Source organism: Elephas maximus, chromosome 3 (assembly GCF_024166365.1).
Source record: "Elephas maximus indicus isolate mEleMax1 chromosome 3, mEleMax1 primary haplotype, whole genome shotgun sequence".
NCBI classification, from domain to species: domain Eukaryota; kingdom Metazoa; phylum Chordata; class Mammalia; order Proboscidea; family Elephantidae; genus Elephas; species Elephas maximus.
Window position 1 is genome coordinate 193,087,368 of NC_064821.1, and position 16,761 is coordinate 193,104,128.

Below are 16,761 nucleotides of genomic sequence, written 5' to 3' on the forward strand. Positions count from 1 at the left end.
CATGCGCAGTGACACCTCACCCCACCCCTCCCCACCACCACCGTGTTCCTGCATTAAGCCCGGGGTTCGCAGCCGCAGCCGGGATCTGGCACCCGGGGGCGGGCTGGCGGCGGCGGGCACGATAGGGCCATGGCTGAGGGTGATGATATACAGACCCTCACTTCCATCATGGATGCACTGGTCCGCATCAGTGTGAGTTAAGGTGGGGTCGAGGGAAAGGGGAGGGGGAGTACAGGGGTCCGGGGCCGGCCGGGACCTTGAACAGTTGTGGATCCGGGAAGATGATGGGATGTAGACAGGGGGGGCTGATGATGGCAGAAATCGGGATGCAGGTGTGCGAGAGTAATAATCCCGGGGCAACTCGGAGGTGAGCGCTGCGAAGGCGTCGGTCTACTGGGGTGTGAGGAGCAAGGAGCTGCCCAGACGCGGCGGGTGGGCTGGGGTAGCCGCCAAACGTGCACCATGGCTGGGTCTGCAGAGGAAGGGGGCTATGCTGTGAGCAGGGGGCGTATATGAGCCTGCAAAATTTAAAACCGAGAACAGGTGGGGTGCGATGAAGGACCCTCCGCAGGTGTTGTCCCCAATTTGGACCCTCCCCGAGACCCCACCCCACCGCACCCCCACTCAGGACTGCTTGGGAGCCTGCGGTTGTCATGACAACCCGTGCCCGGCTCTCCCAGGGGCGGTGCCAAACCTGCTCCCCCCACCACTTCCTTCCCCCTCCCTCCCTGTCCCTCCCTCCTTTGTGTCAGCTGCGCCCCTGACCGGGATGGCTGCGAAGAGAGGGACCAAGGTGAGGTGTGGGGGTGGGGCATAGCCTGCGGACCCCAGCCTCCAAAACTGGGAGGGGTACTTCCGGTGGGGAGGGGGCGAGTAGGCGGGGCGCTTACTCCCTTTAGCTTGGGGAGGGGTTGCTTGCCAGCCGAGTTGCTCTGGGGGAGGGGGCAGGAGGGCCGCAGGGTGGGGGCGAAGGGGAATAGGTTGGTGTGGGGGACCGTAGGAGGCAGATAGGGAAGGGAAAGATGGGGAATGGTGGTTGGGGCGGCCGCAGGCCCAAGCCGCGGCAGGAGGACGGATGGGGCGAGTTGGAGGATGGAGAGCAAGCGGCGAGTGGCTATGGGGAGGAGTCACAGGGCGGGGTGGGGGGGCTGTAGAGAAGGGGGCGGGGGTCCGCACCGATCTGCAAAATGGGCGCTGTCCTTGAGAGGAGCGCCGGGGGCAGGCAGCCCAGAGATGGGGGGGATGGGGCAAGGGGCAGGGGAGGGGGGTGCGTGCTGGACTGCTGCAGCAGGCGTGATGGGGGTTGGGCTGGGGGAGGCTTGAGCTCCAACCATCTCTTCTCCGTAGGCCTGTAGCTCTGCAGGAGGAAAACAGGGGAGAGAGACAGAGGGCTGGGAAAATCTGAGAGAGGCAGGTGCTGGGAAAGGCAGTAGGTCACTTGTCTCTTCCTGAGACCCCTAGGGTCTTTAAGGGCAGCTGAGGGCCCTGCCAAGATATGCCCAAGTGTCCAAGCTCTGACCCTCGCTCCTGGTCCTTCCACAGACGAGCATGAAGAACATGGAGAAAGAACTGCTGTGCCCAGTGTGTCAAGAGATGTACAAGCAGCCCCTGGTGTTGCCCTGTACCCACAACGTATGCCAGGCCTGTGCCCGGGAGGTGCTAGGCCAGCAGGGCTACATAGGCCACGGTGGGGACCCCAACTCCGAGCCTACTTCTCCTGCTTCCACCCCTTCCACCCGCAGCCCCCGCCTTTCCCGAAGAACTCTCCCCAAGTCAGACCGTCTGGACCGACTGCTTAAGTCAGGTGTGGCTGGGGTCTGTGGGGGTGGGGGTGGGGGGTACTGGGATGCCTATCAGGAAGATAGAAGGGGTCCCTCACTGGGCAGGGGCATCTGTCTTTCTGGGGGTGGAGATACTACTAATCCAGGCTCTAATGAGAACTGAGCGGTGGAACAATAAAAATCTAGTTTTTTAATTGAAATAGATTTCCCTCCACCCCCAGCCAGCTGTAACTCTATCTTCCTGGCCCATCCACAGGCTTTGGGACATACCCCGGGCGAAAACGAGGCGCTTTGCACCCCCAGGTGATCATGTTCCCGTGCCCAGCCTGCCAGGGTGACGTGGAGCTAGGGGAGCGGGGCCTGGCGGGACTTTTCCGGAACCTGACTCTGGAGCGTGTGGTGGAGCGGTACCGCCAGAGTGTGAGCGTAGGTGGTGCCATCCTGTGCCAGCTGTGCAAGCCCCCTCCACTCGAGGCCACCAAGGGCTGCACCGAGTGCCGCGCCACCTTCTGCAATGAGTGCTTCAAGCTCTTTCACCCCTGGGGCACCCAGAAGGCCCAGCATGAGCCCACCCTGCCCACCCTCTCCTTCCGTCCCAAGGTGAGCCAGCCTTTGCAGAGCCTGAGGAGGGAGGGGCTGGGTGGTGGGAATGTTCTCTGGCAGATGTACATCTGCATCCCAGCCAAGAGCAGCACAGGGTTGGGGGGGCTCCCAAAAGGACAGCGAGGAGGTTGACAGGGGTTTCTCTGTAACAGAGTCATTGGACAAAGCATTCAGTGTCTCTGAGCCTCTGTCTTATCTGCTGAGTGCAGTTGATATCTCCCTTGTAATATCTATACCTGCAGGGTATTGGGAGGCTCATATGAGACAATGTTTGCAAAAATTAACAGTATACTAAAAAGTGCTGTAGGCATTCATTCATTGAACAAATATTGAGCACCTATGTGCCTGGTGCTGTTCTAGGCACTGGGGATACAGCCGTGAGCAAGATGGACAAGGTTTATTATTAACCACAAGGGGAAGACCAATTATCATCGTTATTGTTGTTACTACCATACATTCCTCTGAGGTAGATGAAGAAAGGAGCAATGCTGATAAATGGGCATTGCCTGGAGACTGCAGGGAGGGCTCTCCTTAATGCCAGTGTGTACCACCAGGTGGCACTGTGGAGCACCACCAGTCTGAACTTTACACCACCAACCTGCTCTTGTGGCAGGTCAGCACCCTTACACCACTGGCAGACTCTCGTTGTTCTGTATGCCCCTAGGGCCTGATGTGCCCAGACCACAAGGAAGAGGTGACCCACTACTGCAAGACATGCCAGCGGCTAGTATGCCAACTCTGCCGCGTGCGGCGCACCCACAGCGGGCACAAGATCACACCAGTGCTCAGTGCCTACCAGGCCCTCAAGGTGAGGACCCCTCCTCACTAGACCCCAGTGCTAACTCACACTCACCCCCTCTACACTGACTCTCAGCTGCTAGCTTCTGCCAGGCCGGGCATGATGCCCACATCTTTCTTCCCCCTTAGGACAAGCTGACAAAGAGCCTGACATACATCCTGGGAAACCAGGACACGGTGCAGACCCAGATCTGTGAGCTGGAGGAGACCGTGAGGCACACTGAGGTGAGGGAGGGCACGGAGGTGGGCCCTGGGCCCTGCCTGGGAGTGGGGCAAAAGGGAGTGTTAGTGGGCACAGCCCAGTCACCTGTTGCAAGTTCAGGAAGCCCATGGCGGGGGAGGGGGGAGGGGGAAGGTCCGCGTGTGGCGAAGTTCTGGTTAAACCAGGTTGGCAGGAACACCAGTGCCCTGGGTCAGGCTGAACCTGGGGCTACAGTGGGGGAAGGGTGGCTATAGCTCAGGACAGAGAGAGGTGAGAAAGCCCCAGGGACATAGCTCAGAAACCTGTATGCCCAGCTACCTGCTGGGGATGGCACACACACTTGGAGGTGGGAGCTAGTTTGCTTGAGTCAGCTGGCACAGGGAGGGGCAATAAGATGGCACACAGCCCAGTGGACATGAGTGTAGGCGTGGCCTCTTTGATTTGGGGGTCCTTAATGGGTCAGGATTATAAGGTGGGCAACCAGGAAGGTTAGCACAAAAGATCAGGAGCTGAGCCCACCTGGGTATACAAGCACCTTTGTAGCCATGAGCTTGGCTGGCCCTCTTAGAATGAGTAGGTAGGATTTCCCCTGATCCTTTGTGAGCCTGGCTATAGAGTAGTGCCCAGGAGGCTGGCACAGGTGCTGCCATCAAAAGGAAATAGTCATGCCTCCTGCGGGTGTTTCTCCCTGGGCAGGTGAGCGGTCAGCAGGCCAGGGAAGAGGTGTCCCAGTTGGTGCGAGGGCTGGGGGCTGTGCTGGAGGAGAAGAGGGCATCACTGCTTCAGGCCATTGAGGAATGCCAGCAGGAGCGGCTAGCCCGGCTCAGTGTTCAGATCCAGGAGCACCGGAGCCTGCTGGATGGCTCAGGTCTGGTGGGCTATGCTCAGGAGGTACTTAAGGAAACGGACCAACCTTGCTTTGTGCAAGCGGCCAAGCAGCTGCATAACAGGTACCTGGGGTGTGGGATGGGGGTGCGGGCTCCTGGGGGCAGGGGCATTGTGAGTGTAGCCAACATCTAAGATGACATCCAGAGTACTGCCAGGTGGAGAGCTGGGGCCCCAAGCGCTGTCATAAGGCCAACTGATGCCCAGCTTACCCCAAAGGGCAGGGTAGAAACTCAAAGCAGATGCCAAGGGTCTAGGGGGCAGGCAAGGAAAATCAAGGGGAAGGTGTGCCCAGCTGGCAGTACCTGACCTTTGCCTGCCCCCATCCCAGGATTGCCCGAGCGACTGAGGCCCTCCAGACGTTCCGGCCAGCTGCCAGCTCCTCCTTCCGCCATTGCCAGCTGGATGTAGGACGGGAGATGAAGCTGCTGACAGAGCTTAACTTCCTGCGAGGTAAGGAGGTGGCCAGGCCCCATGCCCAACCAGAGCCTTCCTCCCTCCCTTCCCAGCAGCGGGCCCGGGGGGCAGTGCCCACCGGGGACATCCCCGGCCTCCTGCCCGGCCTGGCCAGCCACTCCTCCCACCCAGCCCACCCTGCCACATCTTCCCACCGCGCTCAGCGCTGCTTCTCCCTCTCTTTGTTTGTAGGCTGTTGCCACCGCGGACTCTGCTCCGGAGCACCCCAGGCAAGTCAGCGGCCCTGCTCCAGGGGTCCTGCCCCCCGCCCAGCCCCTACCCTGCCCTGCCGCTCCCACGCAGCTCGGCCACCCCACTCATTGCCTTGTTCTCTTTCCCACCTTAACCAGACCTCTTGGTTGTCCCACTTGAACACTGCCCTCTGTCTCTCTTCTGCCTTCTTTAGGCTCTTGCCCTTCTGCCCTATTGCCCTTGTGACCCTTGCCCTCTGGACTTCCATGACTTTCCCCTTAACCTGTACCCCACCTTCAAGCTTGTGCTTTCCCCCTGTCTCCCCATTCTCCATCTTGCTGACTCTTGCATCTCCCTCCCAGTTCCGCTCTCCCTCCTTCCTGCTCAGTGCCCTCTTGCCTGGGTTCCAGTGGCCTATGCCTGCATCTCCCTGGGGCTCCTCTTTATTCATGGAATGCCAAAGCTAGAGGGCCCCTAGTGCTTATCTGGTTTGATCCTCTCAGTTTGACAGATGAGGAAACTGAGGTCCAGAAAGGGAAAATGACTTACCTAAGGCCAGAGTGAGATAGTGGCAGAACTAGAACACAGACCTGCCACTCCCTACCCAGTGCTCTCCTGCCTCTCTTTTTCTCCCTACTTTTGGGCTCTGCCCTGCCCATCCTGTGCGTGCCCCTCCGGCTTGGCCCAGCAGGCCTTCAGTGCCCAGATGCCTCTCTGCTCCGCTCCCTCTCACCCACACTCACCCCCCGGCTCCCGCTGCTTTCCCTTTTCCTGCCTGCCCCTGCCCTCCATGCCAGACCAGTGGCCAGGCCCTGACTGACCCCGCTGTTTCTCCCAACAGTGCCCGAGGCTCCTGTCATTGACACCCAGCGCACCTTTGCCTACGACCAGATCTTCCTGTGCTGGCGGCTGCCCCCGCACTCGCCACCTGCCTGGCACTACACCATTGAGTTCCGGCGCACAGATGTGCCTGCCCAGCCAGGCCCTGCCCGCTGGCAGCGGCGGGAGGAGGTGAGGGGCACCAGTGCCCTGCTGGAGAACCCTGACACAGGCTCTGTGTACGTGCTGCGTGTCCGTGGCTGCAACAAGGCCGGCTACGGCGAGTACAGCGAAGACGTGCACCTGCACACGCCCCCAGCACCTGGTGAGTGAGCAGGCGGTGGGCACGGTGTGGCAGGCATGAGCGGCCCTGTGAAGGGCATGGAGCATGCAGGGGCCCAGGCAATGGCATTGATTCAGGGTGGACGCTGCACAGGTGATACAACATAGGGGTCACATACACTAGCTCTGGAGCCCAACTGCCTGGGATCAAATCCCACCTGTGCTTCTTACCAGCTGTGCGGCTTTGGGCAAGTTATTCAGCCTCTCTGAACTTCAGGTTCCTTTTTTATAAAATAAGAGTAATACTACAACTTACCCCATTGGGTTGTGAGAATTCAATAGGGTGATACATATAAGGTGTTAGTACAGTTTCTGGCTCATGGTAGGGATTCAGGGAATGTTAGGAAAGTCTAGAAAATAGTATGGACTCTGGGGCATGGGCATGATAGGGGAGTACCACCACCCACACAGGGGGCATAAGAGGTAGGGCTTGGGTGTAAGGGCCAAGTGTGAGCAATGGTGATGGGACTGTCACCCAGGTGGACAAAACAAGAATGGGACTGTCCATGGGACCAGCCATGGGAAAGGGGTTGGAGGAAGCACAGCGGCTCAACTGGGTCTGGGAGACTGGTTTCTGTGCCCACCCGCCACCACTAAAACTCTTCCTGGTATCTCATGCCCACTGGGGATTCCCCTTCTTTTTTCCTTATGCCCTCCCCATGCCAGTTCCCCAGACCCTGTTCCCCTGTGCCCCCTACCTGTTCTGGTGACTGAACCCCTTGGCAACTCGTTTCCTGTTTTGAAATCTCCCAGTGTCCTCTGCTGACACCTCGCAGTCCCCAGTGCCAGTGTTTGTCCTGAAGTCCTTCTGCCTCCACCCCTCCCTTCCCCCAGTCCTGCACTTCTTCCTTGATGGCCGCTGGGGCGCGAGCCGGGAGCGGCTGGCTATCAGCAAGGACCAGCGAGCAGTGCGGAGTGTCCCAGGGCTGCCCCTGCTGCTGGCTGCTGATCGGCTGCTGACTGGCTGCCACCTGAGTGTGGATGTGGTCCTGGGTGATGTGGCTGTGACCCAGGGCCGCAGCTACTGGGCCTGCGCCGTGGACCCAGCCTCCTACTTGGTCAAGGTGGGCGTCGGGCTGGAGAGCAAGCTTCAGGAAAGTTTCCAGGGCGCCCCTGATGTGATCAGCCCCAGGTCAGGCCCCTCTGGAAGGGGTGTGTGAACTCTGGGTGGGAGCTGGGGACCGGGGGCGGGGGGTGGCAGTGGGAGCTAGACATGCTGGGGCAGGGCTGGGAGGGATCAGGAGGAGGTGGTAGGAACGTGGAAGCCAGGCCGGGAGACCTGTGGCCAGAGAGATGTGGGCTCAGCAAAAGGGCTTTGAGGATTGATTTTCAGAGGGTGTGATCGGAGAAAGGGATGGTAGAAGAGGAAGCCATCTCCACTTCCTTCCACCTGTCACTCAGGACCAACACACCATACCTCTAAGCCCATGTCTCCCAGTATTCCCATTTCCAACATTCTTTCTCCACAAAACCCTTTCCCTCCAATGCCTCCTCCACCCACATTTTTTCTCAGCATCCTAAAATTCTTCCCTGAAACATGCCATTTCCATAACCCTTTCATCCCCAACATCCTATTGAATACCCCTCCACACACACACAAGCTTTCCCGCTGAAGCATTTCTCCCCAGCACCCCATTTCTTCAAAATGCTTTCTCCTAGCACCACTTCCCTCCTAAACCCTATCGTCCCCAACCCTTCATCCCTCTAACTTCCTTCATCTATAACACCAACCCACCCTCATCTCTCCTGACACCCACCTTCCCAACATCCTTTCCCTTCCCTTCCTTTTTTCCAGTGTCTTAGTCACTAACCCCTCCTTCTTCCAACATCCTGTAACCCTCAAAACCCTATCCCCGGCGTGATGTCCCCAACACCATTTTTCTCACCATCTTCCTTTCTCCTTAAGCACCCGGTTCTTCAGTGTGCTTTATCAACACCTTGTCTTTCCTTCCCCCTCAACACCTCTCTTGCCAGTGTGCTTTCCTCTCAATGCCCCTTTCTCTCCAGACCAAACCTCCCCCCGCCATGTATACTCTAACCTGTCTCTTCAACATGTTTTCTCCTCAATCCCCAAAGCCGATCTCTTCAACCTCTTGGTCCCCAACATTTCATTCTTCCAACATCTCAGCCCTCTGGTACCCCATTCCCCATCCTCTTACTCCATCCCCCAACATCCTCCTACCCAACACCCACTCCTGCAGGTACGACCCAGACAGTGGGCATGACAGTGGTGCCGAAGATGCCACAGTGGAGGCGTCGCCACCCTTCGCCTTCCTAACCATCGGCATGGGCAAGATCCTGCTGGGGTCCGGGGCCAGCTCGAATGCCGGGCTGACAGGGAGGGACGGCCCGGCAGCCAGCTGCACGGTGCCCCTGCCGCCCCGCCTGGGAATCTGCCTGGACTACGAGAGGGGCCGGGTTTCCTTCCTGGATGCTGTGTCCTTCCGCGGGCTCCTGGAGTGCCCCCTGGACTGCTCGGGGCCTGTGTGTCCTGCCTTTTGCTTCATTGGGGGTGGCGCAGTACAGCTACAGGAGCCTGTGGGCACTAAGCCAGAGAGGAAGGTCACCATTGGAGGCTTTGCTAAGCTGGACTGACCTTTCCAGGCCCCTCTTCTGGAGTTGGGCCCCTCCTGCACCCTGGCTCCCCAAGCCTCCTGGTGCCGGGTTATTCCCCCGGCAGTTTCTCCCCTAAACGTCCTGCCACATGGTCTTGCCCCATACCCTGTGTCTGTGTCTCCCCAGGATCTTCTCTGGAACAAGAGGCTCTCCTCTGTGCACCTCTCTGAAGGCTCCCATTCTCTCCATTGCCTGTTAGCCCAGGCCCCCCCCAATCTCTGCCCCATGCACTGTTCTTGGCATCTTATCCAGAGTCATGGAGAGAGTCCCTACCCCATCCCTGTTCTGTGCTCCTCCCAGGCTGATTGGGAGGGAGGGCACCTGGAACATTGGGCATGATCTCCAGCCCCGCCCTCCGCTCTGTCAAGCTCCCTGCCCCATGGATGCTGAACTACACACAGCCTTGGGGTAGGCAGGCTTTTGGGCTGGACACTGCCCAGGCGCTCCCTGGTGAAGGGAAGGGGACCCTGCCATTCTGCTTTGTTTGGGTCCTCATGCCCCCAGCCGCATGCCCTGTATGACCTTCCTGTCCTTCTTGCATGCTTTACTTGTCCTCCACTCATGCCAATGTGCCAAGTGTCCCTTGGGGCCCCAGCTGAGGCTAAATGTCCCCATTGGGTTGGGCCAGGCAAGGCCTCTGGTGCCCGCTGCTGCCCCCTGCGGTGGGCACTGCTAGGCCTGTGCCAAGCAACAGCTGTTATTTTCATGGTTTATAAACAATAAACTGTGATGCCAGGCATTTCTCTGCCTTCCCTGAGCCCGACCTTTCTTCATGGTTTCTGTGTTTGGTGTGGTGGACGGGAGGGATCCAGGGTGCTCTGTTGTTCCAGGGCAGGGGTGCCTGGTGGATCTGGCCCCTAAAGGGAGGAAGTCCCCAAAGCCAGGGCTCCTGAGTCTCCTGCCACACACTATCTGCCCCGGTCGAGCCGACCCTGGCCGCCAGGGGGCGCATCTTTCTGGTTGCTGGCCTCAGCTCCGCGACGGGGCGGAGCAGCGGCGCCAGCCTCTGGGAGAGTGTGATTGAGGGGGCGGGCACCGTGCCTGGGCCCAAAGGAGTCAGGGGACCAGAACCACTTCCCCATTCCCAGGGTGCCGGGGAGTGGGCCCCAGAACCCCGGGTGGGGCGCTGAGGTGCAAGGGAGGGAGGGAGCTGGGCCTGGTGCCAGCGTCCGGATCTGACACAGCCCCCACTTATCGTGGCCGTGTTGACTCTGCCGCTGTTATCGCTGCCCAAGGATTTACTTCACAGCCGGGCAGCTAAGAATAGAGCTGCCTGGGGGCGCGGTGCCAAAGCGAGAGGAGGGCGGGTGCGGGCTGCTGCTGGCCCAAGTGAAACCCAGGCCCAAGAAGAGGGGTGAGCCACCAAGGCCAGGTGGAGTCCAGTCACGAAGGCCCTCCCAAACCCGCTTATGTTTGGTTTCCTCCTTCCTCCTGTGAGGTCAGCGATGGGGGAGAGGGGACTCCCCAGCCCTTGCCCCGCCACCCGTGCGCCCCAGTGTCCCCCTTCCGTGCCTGCTGTTTGTCCTCAAATGAGTCCCACAGTCTCTTGTGATCTTTCTTCCCAGTCTCCTCCCCAGAGGCCCCTTCCAGGCACCACCTCATCCCCCACATACACACCTACCCTGACTGCCCCTCTTATCTCCAAGGGTCACAGATGAAAGATCAGAAGTTGGAGGCCAGTGGGAGGTCCACATTTTATTCAGCCAAGTTCAGGTTTCCACCCCCATTTCTGAGGCTTTCTGGGTCAGTCCATCTGGAGGCCACCACTCCCCTTGGGGCTGGGATGGGCTTCACCAGGACTCAGAAAGGTTAGGGGAATAGGTGGGGCCTCTGAGGGTGGCTGTGAGCAGCCCACCTGGACCCCCAGCTCACCACCCCAGACAGTGGAGCAGCTCTGGCAGTGAGGAACCAGAGGGAGGCCACAGGCACTGGCTGGACGCTCAGCAGGAGACATGCCGCTACAAGTTGGCGGAAGTGGCTACTGGGTTCTTGAAGGAGAGGCTGCTGCCACCACCATTGCCCGTAGATATCTGGATGGGGAGAGAAGGAACTCAGGGTGAGGGACAAGCCACTTATCCAGGGCTCCTGGGTGGCACCCCAGGCTGGGGTAACAGATCTAGGGGCCTAGCCAGCTCCCAAAGGGTTAATTCAGAGAGCACCTGCCCGGCCCCAGTGGCAGCCAGGTGACTGTAAACAGGGCTACTCCTCCTCCCTCTGCTCCCCTTCTCTCTCTCCCCTGGGCTCTAATCAGCCCCCATGCCCTCCCCTCCTGCCCCTTTCTCCCTCCATTCTCTGCTCCTCCAGCCAAGGAGGGATGAATGTAAAACTGGGAGAGGGAGGTCCCAGGGGGAAGGAAAAATGGGGGCAAGGAAAGAAACTCCTCTCCCCTCCCCCATGGGGAGTGGAGTTCTGGCCCCAGGTAGCCACAGTAATTATTTACTAGGTCCTGTAGGGAAAGGTCAGGAAACCCTGGTGGTGTAGCGGTTAAGTGCTACGGCTGCTAACCAAAGGGTCGGTAGTTCGAATCCGCCAGGCGCTCCTTAAAACTCTATGGGGCAGTTCTACTCTGTCCTATAGGGTCGCTATGAGTCAGAATGGACTCGACGTCACTGGGTTTGGTTTTTTTGGTTTGGTAGGGAAAGGTCAGGAGAGGAAAGGCTGAGGGTCCTTGCTTTCCTAAGGCTTCCACTGGCACCCAGGCTCACCTGGCTTGGTGAAACTTCTCCCTTCTTCATGTCAGAGATCCCCACTGCCCCACCCCACCTCCACCCTGTCTTTCACAGTCTACTCTCCAGTCTTAAGAGTTAGGTGGGAGCACAGGAACATGCTCCTTGTGACCTCTGCAGAAAAGGCTCCCCTGGGCACAGTGCCCCACCCTTTTCACCTCTGGCATCCAAGTGAGCACCAGCCATGGCACTAGCTCAGCCAAGCGGTGAATGTGGAACAGGCAATGCCTTTTGGGAATGTTGGTAGTGAGGCACTCCCTCTTGACTTTCCGTGTAAAAAACCCTTTGCCTTTGAGTCATTGCATAGATTCCGAGTCATACTGACCCCTTTTGTCCAGTCCCTTTCTTCCCTGGTCTCCTCCCCAGGCCTTTCTCCCTACATTTCCTCTGACCTTCCCTCCCCTCCTTGCCAACCCCTCCACTGCTAACCTCATGCTGATCAAGCTCTTCAGATTTTTCAAGTCCCACTCAGAGCCCCTGCCCCAGTCAAGCCCCAGTTCGCCCCCCCAGCCTATGGAGCCCATCATCACCTCCTCATAGGGGCTACGTTTGGTACTGCCAGGGGGCACATAGCGCCCATGCGTGTGGTAGGTGGGGTACTCGCTCATAGGGTGGTAGGCATCCCGGGTTGGAAAGATGTCCAGCTGCCCGCAGCTCTTTTGGCGGCACTGACACACAGCCTGGGGAGAGAGGGTGTTTTGGTGGACCATGGGACTCCCTCTGGCAGGGCAACTCGGTCAGGGCCAGAAACAGCACTTACCAGGGCAATGAGATAGGTGATGGCCAGTGCAACCAGGACACAGACCAGCACCAGTAGGGCAATGCCCCAGCCTGGTACCCCAGACCCAGGTGGGGCAGAGGAAGAGAAAGGCACCTCATGCGCTAGAAAGAAAAGTAGTGGTCAGGGCAGTCTCCCAAAGGGGGCAACCCTTCCCTCACCAGCTCAGAAGGGAAGAGTCAGAACCCAGGTGCTGGAGGAGAGGGCCCCTGGTGTGACGCTGGGCTGCAGCTGGGGAAGTGGCCTCACCACTGATTCTTGAAATGATCAGGTTATATCTGGCTGCTTCTGTTGCATGCTGACCAAGCTGCATCTCCACGTTGTCAGCATTGGTGGTACCCTCTCGGAAGGTGAGAGTTGATTCCACCATGACAGATCCTGGACTGGTCACAGGGAGATGGGCAACTCTGCCTCAGCACATGCTTCCCAACCACAACCACGAATGCACCAGTCCATCCCCACAGACGTGCCAACATCCACCCACCCTCTCCCACACGGAGTCCACTGCCCAGCACTATACCTGAACTTGATATTAGAGAGGCCCAGATAATCCTTTCCATAGATCTGTGAAAACTGAGGTGAGTGGGAAAGGACTTAGGCTTGATGCTAGAGGTTTGAGTACTGGCCGCTTCAAGGCAGCATGGTGGAGGAAAGGCAAATACTCACCAAATTAGAAATGTTTCTCTGCAGCTCTTGGTAGTAGTTCGTGCTGGGGTCTTCCAGGGACGAGTTAAACTGAAGGTTCAAAATGCGAAAAGAGAGGAAGAAAAAGGAGACCCTAATAGATAACTGGGAAGAAGTGCTATGATTGGAGGAGGTAGGAGAAACTATGCTACGGGTAGTGCTACTGGCATTAGTTCTGGAGCTCTGGCTGGTAGGGGTGGTGGGAATATCAGAGTGCTGGCTGGAAACTGGGGGTTGAGTACTCTTGCCACCTGGGGTCATATCCTTGGTGGAAGTGCCATGTTGAACTGGAGTGGTAGTTGAGCCTGAGGCAGGGCTGGTGACCAGGGTGGAGGTGCCATGGTGAACTGAAGTAGCAATAGAGCCTGAGGCAGGGCTGGTGGCTGTGACAGAGGTGACATTGCTGACTGGAGGGATGGCTGAGCTGGAGACACGGCTGGTGGCCGAGGTGGAGGCGCTGCTGAGGGCTGGAGTGGTTGAGCCTGAGGCAGGGCTGGTGACCAGGGTGGAGGTGCCATGGTGAACTGAAGTGGTAATAGAGCCGGAGGCAGGGCTGGTGGCTGTGGCGGAGGTGACATTGCTGACTGGAGGGATGGCTGAGCTGGAGACACGGCTGGTGGCTGAGATGGAGGTACTACTGAGGGCTGGAGTGATTGAGCCTGAGGCAGGGCTGGTGACCAGGGTGGAGGTGCCATGGTGAACTGAAGTAGCAACAGAGCCTAAGGCAGGGCTGGTGGCTGTGGCAGAGGTGATATTGCTGACTGGAGGGATGGCTGAGCTGGAGACACGGCTGGTGGCCGAGGTGGAGGTGCTGCTGAGGGCTGGAGTGGTTGAGCCTGAGGCAGTGCTGGTGACCAGGGTGGAGGTGCCATGGTGAACTGAAGTGGTAATAGAGCCGGAGGCAGGGCTGGTGGCTGTGGCAGAGGTGACATTGCTGACTGGAGGGATGGCTGAGCTGGAGACACGGCTGGTGGCCGAGGTGGAGGTGCTGCTGAGGGCTGGAGTGGTTGAGCCTGAGGCAGTGCTGGTGACCAGGGTGGAGGTGCCATGGTGAACTGAAGTGGTAATAGAGCTGGAGGCAGGGCTGGTGGCTGTGGCAGAGGTGACATTGCTGACTGGAGGGATGGCTGAGCTGGAGACACGGCTGGTGGCCGAGGTGGAGGTGCTGCTGAGGGCTGGAGTGGTTGAGCCTGAGGCAGTGCTGGCGACCAGGGTGGAGGTGCCATGGTGAACTGAAGTGGTAATAGAGCCAGAGGCAGGGCTGGTGGCTGTGGCAGAGGTGACATTGCTGACTGGAGGGATGGCTGAGCTGGAGACACGGCTGGTGGTCGAGGTGGAGGTGCTGCTGAGGGCTGGAGTGGTTGAGCCTGAGGCAGGGCTGGTGACCAGGGTGGAGGTGCCATGGTGAACTGAAGTGGTAATAGAGCCGGAGGCAGGGCTGGTGGTCTGGGTTGAGGTGCCAGAGTGGGTTGGACTTCCGCTCTGTTCGAGAGCTGTGGAGCCAGAGATTGTAAGAACCGTTACGGAAGTGGGGGTGGTGGCAGGTGTAAGAAATTGAGGCCACAGGGTTGGAATTGGAGGACAAATCAGAGCAAGAAGAAAATACAACCTCTGGCAACTGGAGAAGTAATGCCAGGAGGATTTGGGGAGTGGGCCGCTGGCCAGGCAGCCCCTGGGTTGGCTCTTCCTGCCAGCAGCCTCCCTCTCCCTTCAGTGCCCCTTTGCTCCCAGCTTGTGCATTTCTCCACTCCCATGACTTACCTCTCCTGACTTCCCTTCCCCCCAAGACTTCTCTCCAGGACATTCACCTGTGCCTGACACCGGCTTTCCTGGGGGCCGCCTCTTTTCAGCCTAGCCTCGTCTTCTCCCCTTCATTCTGGTTCAGACTGGGCCACCCCTGTCTACAACTCCTGCCTCTCATGGTACTATCTGCCAGGAAGCAAAGCCCACAGAAACATCAGGAAATGGCATGATCAAGACAACCCCCCTCCCCACCTTGTACCCCTCACCTGTAAGCACTGGGAGTAACAGCAGGAGGAAGAAATGGGACTGGATGACTGGTGTCATGGTGGTGGTGAACTGGCTGGGGAGGGGGCAGAGCAGACTCAGGCAGGCACTGCTTGTGTGTGAGGTGAGGTGGAGCGGGCACAGGTGCCTGCCTGCTGCTTTATACCGGTCCCCCGCCCCGCCTAGGCCCAGCAGGAGCAGGTGACAGGTAACAAACTACCACCTCCTCCCCCTTTTCCTACCTCTTACCTCTTCCTCCTCCTCCCCAACTACTCCTGGCCCCTCAGGTACACTGGCTCCAATCACTCAACCCTCTGGACAACTTGTTTGCTCTCCAACTGGCCTCCCCCTTTTGCCAACCACTCCCTAGCCGCAGGAGATGGGAAGGAGGGAGTCTGGGACCTGGGTCCCCATGGCTCCAGTTTTGGGTCCAGAACAACAGCTAGGGTGAGAGAAGGAAACAGAGAAAATGGGCTAAGTCAAGGTCCTAGACAGCAAGGCTCAGAAGCCCACCCCTAAACCCTCCACTCTCATATCCCCACTCTTACTGGGTCCACTCTGAGAACTGAGAAAAAAAATAAAAAGGGTTTAATAATTAGTGGACTGACTACTAGTTGTGGACTCCCTCCCCCCTACCACTTCCCGGAATAGCCCCACCCCTCTAACCGCTCCCTGTCCTGTCCTGTTCCACACGCGGTTTTACCCCGAAACCTGTAGTCCCCGCCCCGGCCAGACTTTCCAGCATCCTGGCTCTCTGCTTGGCTTTCTCCGTAACAGGGGGCGGGGAAAGAAATTTCCACGTAAAGAAGGACGAAACCTGGGCTCCGCTGAACCCTAGGGTCTTTCCTTCCCAGCCTTCCACCTTCCACCTGCCAGCGCGGACGGCCAGCATTGCTGGCCCCGCTCTCCTGCCCTCTAGTGGTCACGCGAGCCTCGCGGGGCTGTCCCGGGCGGGCTGAGAGACTGGCCCGGTCCGGGGAGAGGAGGTTGGGCTGTGCTGCCTGAGAGGGGCTTGGAGAGAGCTGCAGAAGGCAGGGCCCCGACGGAAGGGTCAATGCCAGGGGCAGAGAAGGAAAGTGCTGTGCGATGGAGGGGCTGGGCGCTTCAGGAAGGGGACTCTGGGGCGCGTGGGGCAGTGTCTGGAAGAAATGGCGGTAAGTGGGTGGGGTCTTGAGGTTTGTGAAAGGGGCACCGAGTAACTTGGGAGACGACATCGCAATGTGGGAGGGGGAATGGGACAGAAATATGTAGGGGCAGTTACGTATTTGAAGCGAAGAGTAGGTGGGGCGACGGAATGGTATGTGAAGGCATTTTGGGGGACAGAACTAACTTGGAGACTAGATTGGTATTTGGGGAAGGCAGGCACTTGGTGGGGGGCAGAGTTGTATGTGAGGGTGCGTAATTTGGGAGGACCGAGAGGTATTTTGAAAGGCAGAAATAATTTGGGGGGGGGCAGAGAGGTATCAAGCCACTGCGGCACGTGGAGCTCAGGGTATCAGACCCCGTTCGGTGGTCCCGAGTTGCGGTCTAAGGCTGATAAAAGTAGTTACGTCTGTATTAGGAAGACATTTTTATCCCCAAGGAGTACAGATTGAAAAATAATACTTCAAAAACACCTCGGTGCGGCGCAGGATTGAAGGGAAGCCGGGCCAGTAAGCACGGGACCACCGTTGCCGCCCGCACGCTGCTCGGCCTGGTTTGCGCCGCTTTGTGCGGCCGCGAGACCCGGGGGCGGGTGCGGGGCAGGGGGAGCGGCTGACGTCAGCGCGCCCGGGCCGGAGAGGCGGGGACGCCCCCCCACCGCCGGCTACAGACAGCACGAGGATCTAGGTGGGCGGCCCCAAGCGCCAACCCCGCCGTTGCCAGGCAACA

The 16,761-nt window shown here is 58.8% G+C and overlaps 2 protein-coding genes and 1 long non-coding RNA gene across 4 annotated transcripts; 1 reads left to right on the forward strand and 2 right to left on the reverse strand.

Annotated features, from left to right (window-relative positions):
- Nucleotides 1-129: 129 nt before the first annotated feature.
- On the forward strand, nucleotides 130-8,457 carry TRIM46 (tripartite motif containing 46). The gene is made up of 10 exons (XM_049880690.1): nucleotides 130-192; nucleotides 1,543-1,804; nucleotides 2,038-2,381; nucleotides 3,049-3,192; nucleotides 3,312-3,407; nucleotides 4,081-4,334; nucleotides 4,601-4,722; nucleotides 5,759-6,061; nucleotides 6,832-7,230; nucleotides 8,280-8,457. Exons 1-10 carry the CDS (start codon nucleotides 130-132, stop codon nucleotides 8,354-8,356), a joined length of 2,064 nt encoding a protein of 687 aa, XP_049736647.1. The 3' UTR covers nucleotides 8,357-8,457.
- On the reverse strand, nucleotides 4,052-6,799 carry LOC126073718 (uncharacterized). The gene is made up of 3 exons (XR_007516836.1): nucleotides 6,777-6,799; nucleotides 4,580-4,715; nucleotides 4,052-4,140 (listed from the first exon to the last, which is right to left on the reverse strand). It is a non-coding gene; the product is annotated as an uncharacterized LOC126073718 (long non-coding RNA).
- A 1,915-nt stretch (nucleotides 8,458-10,372) lies between the features above and the next one.
- MUC1 (mucin 1, cell surface associated) lies at nucleotides 10,373-15,030 on the reverse strand. Of its 2 annotated transcripts, XM_049876019.1 has the most exons (8): nucleotides 14,892-15,030; nucleotides 13,454-14,375; nucleotides 12,865-13,276; nucleotides 12,719-12,771; nucleotides 12,448-12,581; nucleotides 12,181-12,302; nucleotides 11,951-12,100; nucleotides 10,373-10,724 (listed from the first exon to the last, which is right to left on the reverse strand). In XM_049876019.1, exons 1-8 carry the CDS (start codon nucleotides 14,947-14,949, stop codon nucleotides 10,653-10,655), a joined length of 1,923 nt encoding a protein of 640 aa, XP_049731976.1. In that variant the 5' UTR covers nucleotides 14,950-15,030; the 3' UTR covers nucleotides 10,373-10,652. The 2 variants fall into 2 exon arrangements, with proteins under 2 accessions (XP_049731976.1, XP_049731975.1); XM_049876018.1 differs by having other exon boundaries at nucleotides 12,865-14,375.
- Between the last annotated feature and the right edge of the window lie 1,731 nt (nucleotides 15,031-16,761).

Coding starts and splice junctions, on each gene's coding strand:
- TRIM46 (XM_049880690.1), top strand. CDS start 130: ATGGCTGAGGGTGATGATATACAGACCCTCACTTCCATCATGGATGCA. Junction 4,723..5,758: donor AGAGCTTAACTTCCTGCGAG/GTAAGGAGGTGG, acceptor TTCTCCCAACAG/TGCCCGAGGCTCCTGTCATT. Junction 7,231..8,279: donor GTCAGGCCCCTCTGGAAGGG/GTGTGTGAACTC, acceptor CCACTCCTGCAG/GTACGACCCAGACAGTGGGC.
- MUC1 (XM_049876018.1), bottom strand. CDS start 14,949: ATGACACCAGTCATCCAGTCCCATTTCTTCCTCCTGCTGTTACTCCCA. Junction 12,303..12,447: donor GATCATTTCAAGAATCAGTG/GTGAGGCCACTT, acceptor TTTTCTTTCTAG/CGCATGAGGTGCCTTTCTCT. Junction 10,725..11,950: donor AACGTAGCCCCTATGAGGAG/GTGATGATGGGC, acceptor CTCCCCATCCAG/ATATCTACGGGCAATGGTGG.